At 46.8% G+C, this 13,891-nt stretch overlaps 1 protein-coding gene across 1 annotated transcript in view; it reads right to left on the reverse strand.

The window, feature by feature from the left end:
* The window catches only part of MTHFD1 (methylenetetrahydrofolate dehydrogenase, cyclohydrolase and formyltetrahydrofolate synthetase 1), a 349,963-nt gene that overhangs the window by 25,115 nt on the left and 310,957 nt on the right, over positions 1–13,891 (reverse strand). The window contains exon 23 of the mRNA XM_078660313.1: positions 1,824–1,924. Within this exon, the coding sequence (XP_078516439.1) occupies positions 1,824–1,924 (101 nt within the window). The remainder of the gene's footprint in view (positions 1–1,823; positions 1,925–13,891) is intronic.

Consider the following 13,891-nt stretch of genomic DNA (forward strand, 5'->3'; position numbering starts at 1 on the left):
GCCTGGCTCTGGCGCTGTCAGTGGCCTCTGTTGGTTGTTGTCCTCACGGTCAGAACTTACCTTGGGTAGAGGACAGAAGACCGGCCCAAGGGGCGGATTTGGCCACATTACTTTGTTAGCCATGGTGGTACTGCCTGCCTACTGTAATGCATCTTTGAACAACTTAAAGTTAGGCGTTACACAGATGGGGTACACAGGTGAGGAAAAGGATTCCCAGTGGGCTAACTTAGTGGACACTGACAGTATAGACAGAGTGATCCAACTGGGTTCAGAGAGGTGTAAAACTGGAGCATGCCCCTGCAGTAGCAGGACAGGGTTTAAGTTCTATCACCCAAAGGAAGGAAGCCCATCAAGGTATTGGTCAGTCAACCCTGGCTTTAGTCTGCAAGGGGGTGTGTTGGGCCTAGCGCTTTTTGCAGAGTTATCCCCAAACGTTTTGCTATCCTCAGTCTATTTTCTGACCTTTTTGTTTGCTTTAGGACTCTGGGCATTTTACCACTGCTTATCAGTGCTAAGGATCATGTGCTCTCTCCTCTAAAACATGGTTTGATTGGTTTGCACCTGTTTATCATATTTAATTTGCTTATATGTCCCTTGTAAAGCAGTATCCCATATATCCAGGGCATGTAATTTAAATACTACTAGTGGGCCTGCAGCACTGCTTGTGCCACCCAGAGAAGTAGCCTTTCAAACCTGTCTCAGGACTGCTACTGCAGGGCTTGCATGCACAGTTTACTGCTGCTTTGACTGCACATTTAAAACTGCTTGCCAAGCCTTAAAACTCCCTTTTTACTACATATAGGTCACCCCTAAGATAGGCCCTGTGGGCAGGGTGTTGTGTAAGTAAAAGGTAGGACATGTGCCTTCATAGTTTCGAATATCTTGGTAGTGGTAAGCAACTTATTGTGCTTCCCACTACTGTTAGGCCTACTACTGTTGATTTATGATGACATGTGAGGACTCGTGTGTTGTTCATAATCTATATTGCATTCCATTCCCTGATGTTTTCTAACATATGTCGTTTTGTATTCCTGCATTGTCAGAATAACGAGTACTGACACAGGGGTTGCATAGTATTTATGATTCATGTCGTTTTGGTCTATGATACGTACAATATCCTGTATATATTTTTTATATAATTCTGTGTGGAGTCTCTTTTGTGCGTGTGCTGCACAAACGCTTTACACATTGCCTCTGATAAGCCTGACTGCTCTGCGCCAAGCTATCAGAGGGTGAGGACAGGTTATCTTTGGTGTGTAATTTACTTGCCCTGACTGGAGTGGGGGGTTATGCCTGGCTTAGGAGCATACCATAGCCAACCAGAAACCCCAGTTCTAACACTACTTTAAAAAAACAAAAAAATACATAAAGTGTAAAAATTGTAATACTGGAATGGTGCCAAAATAACTACTGGTTAATGGTACCTCCTAGACATTGGAAAATGACAAATGATGTCTTTCTTGTGTAATTAATAAGCAATATCAAAGAGCTTGAGCTGTTCAGGCGCAGTCTAAACAGACATGTAGCATCACGTAGAAGAAACTATAACACGTTGGGAGTCCAAGAAGGTTGGGGAGATGGTGCAGAAAGGAATGTGGAGGAGAGACAGCTCTTCATCTCGGAGAACTTTGGCAAGGCACCACCTTTTCCATTTGCAACACCGGTTAAAAAAGGCGCATCTTAATAAAATGTACAAGGAGCAGATGAGATAGACAAGCCCCAGAGTGAGCAATGGCTACACAATCAAGTCACAGGTTAAAGCAGCAGACTGCCTCCGATGCCACTTGGCATGCTGATGGAATTATGGTGCTCCATTTACTTACTTGAAAGCGTTGACCGCCACTACAACTGGCACACCAAACTGAGTGGCATTCTGTATCTGCTTTAGCAAGTTACTGCAACCTTTCTCCAGCAGCTCCAGATTCTACCAATCGGAAGAATAACACAAAATGTTAAGATCAAAGACACGTCTATCAAGTAGCAGAATATGTAGACCATTGTACAGCAAAGGAAAAGTAAAATAGAATGCAGGAACCCCCATAGGTATTGTTTGCATCTACTACACACAATCATTCCTCTAATTCCAGGTCATGTTACACATTTTTTTTATAGCATTCATCCCCGGCAATTACTTGGCCTCCGTCTCGCTTTTACTTGCAGATGCATCAGCAGTTGTGGGTTTAACTTAGAGACCGATCATGATTAAGAAGCATGCATTGGGTACAAAGTTGCCCAGCTCCAAAGTTTTTAGTTGTGTAAGGTTTGCAATTAGCTGCTTCTCAATTTGCGCCTCTTATGACACATGTACCTTAGAATTAGCAATGATGCAGCAATAGTGCGTGTTAATCCCCATTCCTAGATCTCTTGACTGGGGGTGAATGTGTTATTCATTCAGCATTCGGTCCATCATTTGTTGCTGCAGCACTTCCCGCCTTAAGGTGGATGTGTATGCCCAGAAGTGAGTCCTTTGCTCGCTGTGCCAATGAATTCAAGCTAGCCTGGCTGATGAGTGTTAATACCCCGAAACCAGTCCCAGGATGCCTGTGTCCAGTCTAGGGAGACCTGGGATGGCAGTTCGAGCTAGACTGTTCCCAAGAGGCACAGGGTCAAGACTGATTTGCATATGGCTGGGTCCAAACTGGGGTGGCGTAGTGAGCAAAAAAACAGTGGATTTAAACCAGATCGCGTGACTACGGGTGAACGTTTGATTCAATCAGCATTCTGTCCATCAGGTGCTGCCAACATTTTTGTAACAAAGTCAACTTCATTCTAACCTTCAAATACTCAAAAATTGGTTGTGTGCTGCTGCGCCAGCGCATTGTGCCAAACAATCTAGTCAAACAATAAAACACAGCGCTAATTATGCAAAAAATCTGATAATATACAAATGACATGAATGTGGTCATTTGGACACTTTTCCATCAGTGCCTAAAAGGCAATATTCAGTTCCCTGAGGTTCTTGGCGCGTTTCTCATTTCTGGAGAAGTGCTAACACAAAACCAATTCAAATGTGCATCAAATTATTCACGGTTCAACATGTTCGGGTAAAAACAGACGGTTTGCCTTGCTTCCAGTTCCGTACAACATTTCTCTAGGAGTGCTTCTCAACTCCTTCAGACAAGAATAGTCTGCTACTAAAGGTTATTTTTTTTTATTTAACGAACAATCACAGTATGATTAAAAGGAACACTGGCAGCTCTCAAGATAATTAGGCCAAAACAGAAGAGTGCAATGCAGCTCTGTGTTTGTCTGCATAAACACTGTGGGCCTGATCCACAAAGGCCTTTTCAGCGGTAAACGAATGCCTTATCCGTCTCTTGGCGCAAAACAGAGTGAGGAATTAAAGAGGGAAAACAGACTAGACGACCTGTAACATATTACGTATCAAGATGTCATTGCTAACTAAAGAGCCTTGGGAACGTTTAAAAGGAAGGAGAGACTTTGTTTCGGACAGTATCAGGTTTGGAATGCCGTAGCATAGAGACGCACACAGCAAATCTGTGACTATCAATCCTCTGTTTTTTAACTTAAAAATAATAAGCAGGTTGGCAGAGGTAGAACAAAGAGATCTGATAGGACAATACCTCCGAAAATGACTCCTAATACAAATAAGTGGCAGTGGCGGATGGCATGGATCGGGGAGCGGGGGCTATTTGAAAGGGGTGTCTGAAAAAAAAAAAATGCACTTAACCTCTTCACAGCAGCATCTCTGTGAGAAGTTGGCCGGGTATATGCTGTCCACTAATTAAAGTGGGCACCTGGCACCAGTCCAAACGACTCTTATTGATGATTAGGTTAAAGACAACCTTTAAAGAAAGCTATCCTAGTGGTATCTGTGGAGAGCAGCCTTCAGGCTAAGTCTCGAAGGAATGTAAAGCAGCTTGTTTTACTATAACCTACTGATTGGCCAAATGAAAGGAGAACCACAGAAGGAATATAATATATGTATTTATTACTAAACACTCTCTACTAACCTCTTTATGAAATTAGAGAACAAAGCACACAATATTAAATCACTAGAACAGTAAATAACACAATACACAGTGGGATTCAGGGGGAGACCAACCCATATACTAAGAAAGGGGCATTACAACCACGACTTGACTAGACACAGTGCCTAGAGCATGCACAATTGCTTGACCCCAAGGAACCACCCAAGGTAGTGACACAGGGGACCCACGGGGGTCGTGTGCAATGTGAGAACACAGCCGCAAACTCCGTACAACTCTATGGAAAAGTCGCGGTTGGAATTTTAAAGTTTAAGGACACTTAGGAGAGGACTTTGACCAAACCCTTTAAAGCTTAAAAGGGTCTAAGGTCAGCACCCATGTGTGCACCGGAATACTCGTGTTACCTAACACAGGGAAGCCGGGTGCATAGGTGTCAAATTGTGTCGGGCTTCTTTGTCGTTTTCAATGGCGTGATGCTGCAAAGTGCTACTGCCGTGAAGAGGAAAAGTGTCCGGTGTGATCCAGGCCTGGAGCGAAGCTGAGAAGAACCTGAAAGCAAAGGGGACAGAGTCTGGGTCACTTGCCAGGGACCAGGGGCTCGGTAGACGAATGCCCACCGATGTCGGGTGCTTCAGGTGAGAAGAGGTGAAGCTTGACTCTGCAGCTACGGGGGCCAGGAGACTTCAAGGACGAGCAAAGTCCGCAGGCGAGTTGTCCCACGAAAGATGTCGAGTGCTGGGGGGGGGGGCGCCACTGTCCGGATTGAACACCAACAAGCCTTGGCACCTGCTACCCACGCGGTCAGAGAAAAGAAGATGCTTCGGTGAGGACCAGCAAGGTCCAGGGGACTCCCCAAGCGATGGAGAGTCAGGGCACGTCTGGAGCATCCAGGAAAGCCCACTGAAAGTTAAAGTTGCCTTCACAGGGACCCACAGGCCAACGAACTAGGGATCGCGAAGGGACCTTGAGAGGAATCACAAAATACTAGCCCAGGTGGAGTGTATGCCGGTAATCTTCGGTGGAATCACTGCTCGGGGACTGGACTACAAGTAGCCCGAAGCACAGCTTCAGGGCTTTCCGGAAAGCAGATTGCTTCTGCAAATGTACACGGTGCCCAGGGGCCCGGGTTGCACGGTCCCCATGAGGGATGCGGGTTTCAGGTTTGCTAAGCACACTAGTCGACCTCGGGGACACTTGGAAACCCACCTCCTGTGTTGCAAAAGTCTTCGGAGTCCACAGGAGTTCAGAGATACAAACCGGTCAGATACGTCTTTGGTACCTGCTTAGCAGGGGAGTAACTCCTTTACTCCAAGGGAGATTCTTCAGTCATCTAGCGCAGTTTAGATCATCGAAGTACTTGGTTTCTGGAGCAGAGTTTCGTTCAGGTAAATCTAAAGTCCTGTAGTCAGGGGTTCCTACTTTATGCCCAAGGAAGGGTGGGACAAACTCTGGGGACCCACCTATGGGAGGGTCAGGACAGAGGGGTGGCTACACCCATGTCCTTTGTCCAGTTTCGCGCCAGAGCAGGAGAAAATGGCTCCTGCAACCGGTTTGAGCTGGACTATGCACAGGAACACCAAATGTGCCCCCAGTGCAGACATCACAGCACTCTCAGAGTACACCCACCCAGCCCAAATACACTAAAGCCTGCCTGGGAGGTGGTTACACCTCCCTGTGACAGGATGCCCTATTGGCATGCCTTCCCCTGCTCGGGCTTGGCTCAGCAGCAGGAGGGCAGACTCATGTCTGTGGCTGGCAGCATTCATCTTGTGATGCGAGGGTCGAGAAAGCTGGTACCGGGTGTACCGGTGTTGTCATATTTCTCCATCTAGGAGGGTGGAATCATACCTCTCACACCAGTTACTGGTGTAGAGGTATGATTCCAAGGTGTTTGACACCAAACACGACAAATTTCTGTACAGCCGTTTTAAAGTTAGCATTTACCACAAGGTTATAATGCACTTCAGAGTATATGGTATGGCTGCATCACATAACAACCCCGGAGAATAGATTCTGAAGGCTGCAGAGGGGCTCTGCTCATGCATGGGCTCCCTCTCACATAAAACCCAGCACCCTGCCTTCAAAATTGATAAGGCCTGCCATAGGGGTGACTAGTTTATATGTGCAGTGATAAGGTAGATATAGTGAACCTATATCTAAGTAAGGAGTGCAGGCACCACCTTACACAGGTTGCTGTAGCAGACCGGTGGTATCAATTTGAGTGGTCTCTCAGGGGTGGCACAACACATGCTGCAGCCCCTGGGAGGCCTTTAGGGTACCTATGCCCTAGGTACATAGTATACCATATACTAGGGACTTATAAGGGTACCCCAGAATCCAATCTGGAGTGTACCTAAAGTACATGCAAACAGTTTAGAGGAGAAAGCAGCTAGGCTGGGGTGCTGAATAGCAGGATCCCAGCCAGACTAAGTCAAAAACAGTGACACATCAGCAAAAAGTGGGGGTAACTATAAGAATCAAATCCTACTCTCCTACAGTCTCTCCTCCGCTTCTCTTCCCAACAAGCCCCGGAACTGAAGCAGGAAGCACAGAGGCTCCCGTAAGCATATCACGACACTGCTGTCACCACAACTATGGGCATTTGCATGTTCTCCACCAGGCTGTAATACTGCAGCCTGGTAGATAACATGCAAAGTGCTCATAACGGTTTGACGGCCCCGAACCACATAGCCCCTGCTCTGTGAACAGCCTGCCTCAGAAGGGAAAAATAATGATAACATTGTGTTATTATCATTTTATTCTTTGCACTCCTGAAAAGCGGAAGAGCCACTGAATGTTCGCCCCAGGCTCGAGCCTGAATCCTGCTCTGGCTCAGCTCGTGGCCCTGCTGGAACAACTTGTAATTTTCTAAGTAAATATTTTGGAATATTAACGGCATAAACGAGTAAGAGCAGAGGCTGTCTGGTGTTTACCATCTGCTGTAAGAAATGGGAGAATCATTTTCAGAAGTCTGAGATAATAAGTACAAGCTGAAACCACCAAGCACAAAAAATCTTGCCAGGCACAAATGGTTTTACTACTACGCATTGCTTCTTCAAGACTCAATAGAACTTAATAGTAGTAATTGCCGGTGGAAGATGGCTGCTGCCTAGAGTAGCTCTGTCTCATCCCAGGTCCTTCGCAAGAAAATCTGGTAATAAATATGCAGGCGAGAGGCAAATCGAGGTAGAGAAGTGATCAGAGCCAGCGAGGGTTGGAATGACCTGACTGTGAGCTGAAACCGATGTGTAGACAATCTGGGTAGCGTGGACTGTTGCGACCTGTACCCCGAACAGACACAGAACTATTCCAACCAAAGAAAACTTATCAAGAGAATATGGCCTGTGGCAAGAATATCATTGTCTTCCGATTATGCAAATGATTAAGCATGATCCAAACAATTGAAAGAGTTTATGAACATTTTTTTGTTCTGATGAAGGTGATAGTATTGAACAAACACCGAAACGCTGCGTCGACTTTTTAACTTCCTGTTTGTGATAACAAGAGACTTTTTTTAACTTTATATGCGTCATAATTAGATTGTAACCTATATCGGGAGGGCTACTATTCAGAACTTTTACTATGTAATGTATTTTGTCTTATTTGAACCTTTTAATAAATCTTTTATTTATAATTTGTGAGCTGAATAGCAGTAATCCGTGAGAACCTTATTGGTGTTACTGTGGTATAATAAGGAAAACGTTATAGATTTTTTCGGAAAGGACACCTCTGTTACAGTGAACAAATTAGCAACACGAGTTTCCACATGCTACTTGGCTCCAGTGAGGTATCTTGTCCTCTGAGATATTTAGATACAGGGACTTTTGTGTGTTTCCTTCATGTATGTACCCCTATCCATTTGGCAAACATATGGGTTTCTCCCTCTTTTTAACCGCCACCACACAGGCAGGCAGCGGTGAGTAGTATCCTCTACAGACAACACTTAATAGCGTTAGGCCCAAAATGGCGGGGGAGAGGCCCTTGCAACATGCACCAAACTAAGCTGGACACATTTACATGGGACAAAGAACAATCTGTGGGGGCAGGCCCAGCAGCCACGTGAGCTGAAAAACGCACAGTGGCAGAGACAAGAGAGGTCACACTACAAGATATCATGGCCAACCTAAATAGGGTACACACGTTCCAGGAATCACCAATCGGCTCAGTTTCTGTAGAAATTACACTGGTCCGAGCGGACCTTAAAAACATTAACACAAGAGTGATGGATGTGGAAACTACCACAGTAGCCCTCTGCAACGATTCGGAAACTCTGAAACGCCAGGTTAAGCATCTACAAAATGAAAGCAAGGCGTTGGCTTCGAAGTTGGACGAATATGCAGGTTGCTCAAGAAGAAAGAATGTTAGGATCATCATAGCTCCTGAGAGAGCAGAAGGACCAGCGACCAACTTATTTGTGGAGGATCTCATTCAGAACCACCTGCAACCGAGGGGGTCTAACACAATACTTCTCAGTGGAAAGAGCCCACTGGGTACCAGGCGGTAGACTCAGGCGTAGGGCCCCTCCGAGGCCTATCCTGGCTGGCATTTTCAATTTCCAAGATCGGGACTTAATACTACAGACAGCCCGGGCGTCTCAGCCTTTGCGCTTCGAACACAGTAAGATAACCTTCTTCCCGGACTACACGGCGATAGTCACAAAACCACAACGCAGTTTCCTGAAAATAAAGAAGGAACTGAGAAACCGTGAGCTTAAGTATTCAATGCTCTTCCCCGCAAAACTGAGAGTCAAAGCGGAGGGGAAGGCATGTTTTTTCACAATGCCGGAGGCCCAAGAGTGGCTTCAAGTCTGGCGCCAAGTTTCAAACTACGGAAAGTCCTGGAAAATGCAAGGTCCGAGCGGACCTTAAAAACATTAACACAAGAGTGATGGATGCGGAAACTACCACAGTAGCCCTCTGCAACGATTCGGAAACTCTGAAATGCCAGGTTAAGCATCTACAAAATGAAAGCAAGGCGTTGGCTTTGAAGTTGGACGAATATGAAGGTTGCTCAAGAAGAAACAATGTTAGGATCATCATAGTTCCTGAGAGAGCAGAAGGACCAGCGACCAACTTATTTGTGGAGGATCTCATTCAGAACCACCTGCAACCGAGGGGTCTAACACAATACTTCTCAGTGGAAAGAGCCCACTGGGTACCAGGCGGTAGACTCAGGCGTAGGGCCCCTCCGAGGCCTATCCTGGCCGGCATTTTCAATTTCCAAGATCGGGACTTAATACTACAGACAGCCCTGGCGTCTCAGCCTTTGCGCTTCAAACACAGTAAGATAACCTTCTACCTGGACTACACGGCGATAGTCACAAAACAACAACGCAGTTTCCTGACAATAAAGAAGGAACTGAGAAACCGTGAGCTTAAGTATTCAATGCTCTTCCCCGCAAAACTGAGAGTCGAAGCGGAGGGGAAGGCATGTTTTTTCACAACGCCGGAGGCCCAAGAGTGGCTTGAAGTCTGGCGCCAAGTTTCAAACTACAGAAAGTCCGGGAAAATGCAAGACAAGCACCAATTAACAGTTGGAAGTCCAGTAGCAGAAGAGGCAGCATTCAAGACGGCAGCAGATGGCCTGAGGAACTCCAAGTGACTAACAACAACCACGAGCAATTATGGTGAACTGACATCGCCCTAGACTTACTACACAAATTGATCCAGATGTGTATGCAATGTTATCAGCTTTGATTGTTTGTCCATCCATCTTTAGGTATTGATCGAGACTTATCAGTTATTGGCAGATATGTACCTTTTTGACATGGGATGGACGTGGGAGGTTACTGGAAATGATCCCCCTGCAGAGGTTTTAGGGGTTTGGGTACCAGGAGCTCAGCACTGTTGGGGAGGCGGGTAGTTTGAAATCTGTCATGCAGGGAGGCAGGGAGGGGGGTGGGAAGTGCGGGAGGGATACAAAGTTATTGTATTTGTAGTTGTAATTGTTTAACGTTGACCAAGACACAACTTGACAGATATTACCTTGCAATACATCTTCAATATCCGACCAACCTTACTCCACCAGCAGAAGTCAATGGCACAGATACCCACCTTAGGTGATTGGATTACATCTACACCCGCCTTCCACCCTCCGAGTACACCCCACTTACAGCTCCTTTCATGGAATGTAAATGGACTGAGGGATATATTGAATAGGGGAGTTGTGCTACAATACCTCAAGCGTCAGGCACCAGCAGTTGACCTGCTTCAGGAGACCCACATGATGGGTACCACATGTAAAGCCCTAGATAGGTGGGGCTTAAAACTGGTGGCACACTCAGGATTCACGTCAGGCTCACGAGGGGTAGGGATCATGATTAAAAAACTATTTCCATTTATTATCCAACAAATGTGGACAGATGACCAGGGGTGATTTGCAGCAGTCACAGGCCAGTGGGAAGGGTGACAATTTAACATCGTCACGGTATACCTTCCCCCAGCGTTGTAATCAATTGTCTTTCCGGCACTGAGCGCATTTCTTCATAAGCTTCCGGAGGGTCAATTAATAGTAGGAGGTGACTTTAACACTACCTTGAATGACTTAGCAGATCGCATGCCCCCTAGACAACAACATCGAACAACATCCTGTCTAGCTGACTTATTAGAGGCATTGGGCTTAGTAGGTGTCTGGCGCATCCATTCCCCGCAGGCACTGCAGTATACCTTCCACTCAGGCGCACACACAAGAGCCTCTCTAGAATATACTCACGCTAGCAGACAAAGTTGGGAAGTTCAGTGAGATCTGCCATTTAGCAAGGGGCATCTCGGACCACTCCCCAGTCTTTGCCAAATACACCCTACATCCCCCGGTCCAATGCTGCATTTTCCCCATTTACTCAGGCTACTTCAAGAACGTTAAGATCTGGAAGGGCCTTGCTACTACCACCTAACACTATTTTGAGGAAAACTAGGATTCAGTCTCATCCCCCCTCACCCAGTGGGAGGTCTATCAGCCAGTCATTAGGGGACAGGCAATTTCCCTCACTGCAGACCATAATAAAGAAAAGACCAAGATAATGGAGACCATAGAACAGGAAGTAAACAACCTGGAGACCATATATTCCCAAGACCCTTCTAAACCTAACACAGCACACTTGAATATGAAAAAACAGGAATACAAAGAGCATATGGGGGAGGATGCCAGGGCTAAGTTGGCATCCACCCGCCATAGTGTCTATAATAATAATAATCCACATTTGTAAAGCGCACAATAACCCGGAAGGGTCTACAGGCGCTGGGGGCCATCAGGAAGATTAAGCCAACTATTGCCCAGTCACATGGTGCTTGACTAACCTGCCGCCGGTGCCGGGGATCGAACCGTGATCCCCAGATTCCGGAGTCAGTCGCCCTAGCCGCGGCGCCACACCTCTTCCTCTATGAGGTGGGGGACAAAGCGGGCAATCTTCTTACCTGGCTAGATAAACGAGAACGAGACGATAGATGGGTGGCCAGACTCCAACTCGATTCGGGAGAGATCATTATATAGTGGACGCATTCGCACACCACTCTCAGAGGATCTATGCCCCTGTGGCCGCGGCGACACCAGACATATCCACACCGCCGCTCTCATGGCAGAGGAGGACCAAATACTTGAGGAAGAGCTCACATTAGAAGAGATAGCAACAGCCAAAGGTGATATACATTCTGGAAAGGCCCTATGCCCTAATGGCATTCCTATTGAATTATATAAAAAACTGGCGCCTACTTGCCCAAGAGTGTGCCTCCTATCGCTTAACTCAGAGGCTAAATTCTTGGCCCAAGTATTGGCCACACCGTGCGAAACTGGACCACCCAGACCAGTTGGGCTTTATGCCAAACAGGAGTACAGTGCTCAACTTACGCCGCTTGCACGGAATGATGAGCCAAAGATATACTATCCGAGAAGATACATCATCCTGTCCCTCGACGCCCGTATGGCCTTCGATACAATAGAATGGCCATTTATTTTTGCAGTCCTTGAACACATGGGGCTAGGCCCCAAATTTAGAACCTGGATAAGGCTGCTATACACAAAGCCACTGGCGCAGGTGGTGGTCAACGACAGACTCGCTGACACATTTCCCCTAAGAAGAGGTACGAGGCAGGGTTGCCTGCTCTCCCCGCTCCTCTTTGCCCTAGTGCTGGAGCCACTGGCAGCATGGTTCAGGAGAGATACAAATATTTGTGGACTCAGATGGACAGAGAAGACTGCATATCTTTATATGCGGATGATATCCTGCTATATATGGCATCCCCGAAAGGCTCCCTGGTTAGGCTACTGGGCATCTTTGAGACTTACGAGGAATACTCAGGATATGCAATTAATTGTAAGAAAGCCATACTGCATGTTCTGAGCGACCCCTCCAGTGTTGCCCAAGGGCTGTGAAGTGAAAGTGGTGGTGGATGGCTTCCGATACCTTGGGATCTCCATTACAGACATCCCAGAAGACTTCATGAACAAGAACCTTCAGGAACCCCTTAAACAACTACGCAAGGATGCTAAACACTGGCAGTCCCCCCCCTGACTCTACTAGGGCGAGCCGCACTTTTTAAAATGATGGTGCTGCCTAGGTTTCTCTACGCCCTACAAAATACACCAATTCCAGTTTCCCCATCCTATTTCAGGGGAGACAGAAGTAAGCAACCTCCTGTGGAAAGGAAAACCGTCCCGTATAGCCATGAACAAACTGGTCAGAGGGTGGTGTGATGGGGGCATTGCACTGCCCAACGTACAGATGTAATATTGGGCCGCTCAGCTAGCCGTTCTCAACCAGTGGATCCATTCACCCCAGACCGAACCTGCATTCCGTATGGACCGTTTCGGTTTCGGGGAGGGAGGGGTAATGAGGGAACTCTATAACAAAGCTCAAAGGAGAAGCCTCACAGGAACCACTGCACACATAGTCTACATATGGCATACATCCCACAAGAAGCTGGGCTGGCACAACATGACAACGCAGTTCACCCCACTCTGGGAAACAGGGAAATTGGACAGGCTGGGCAATTGCATAGGGTTCAAACAATAGAACCTAATTTGAATTTCAAGGGTTGGCGACCTCAGGGTCAAGAGGAGGGTTATCCCATTTGAACATCTTCAGAAGTACGAAATGGCACCAACAGAAACATTCAGATATCTCAAAATTCGACATGCGCTTATGGCCACCACTCCGCCAGAGACTACCCTCACAGAGGCTTCACCTTTGGAGGATAGGCTGCTATCATAGGGATAGGGAACGTACTGACCGTAGGGCTATCTCCCTGACCTACCAAAAATGAATCAATACCCAGCCAGATCCTATAGTGAGTCTCTGCGGGAAATGGAAGGCAAACATTGGGGAGCTAGACGATACAGATTGGCAGAAGGCACTAGAGTCCCCGAGGATGGTGGAAATACAATCTAGATCACGACTGGTGCAGCTCAAGGTGCTCAACAGGATGCACTTTTCCAGGTTGACACCAACCAAAATGGGGAGAGCTGACAGCCAGCTCTGCCTGCGGCAATGTGGGGCTATAGGAACATTGTTTCATACGATATGGGACTCTCTGGATATTCGAACATACTGGAAAGAGATCATGAACACAATAACAAGAGTCAGTGATGCTCTGGTACCACCAAAGCCCAAACAATGTATGTTAAACATATGGGAAGCCACAGACATTGACCATGCAGCCCAAGACTGGGCAACCGTAGGCATCATAATAGCAAAGCGCAATATTGCAAAGCACTGGGGAGTGCAGACTGTGCCAACACACACAGACTGGTGTAAACATATGGACTGGGTCATGGCGGCCGAAAAGACAGTATACATAAACAGAGGCTGCCCCAAGAAAAGGGACCAATATGGGGAGGGTGGAACAAATTCCGAGGGAATATTTGTGCATTGCCGGTGGGGAGATACGCATTGGAAAACAGTTGAATGATGTATTATAATGGAATGTGGGAGGGGGATTATAGGTGAG

The sequence above is a fragment of the Lissotriton helveticus genome, chromosome 9, assembly GCF_964261635.1.
Source record: "Lissotriton helveticus chromosome 9, aLisHel1.1, whole genome shotgun sequence".
Taxonomy (NCBI): Eukaryota; Metazoa; Chordata; class Amphibia; order Caudata; family Salamandridae; genus Lissotriton; species Lissotriton helveticus.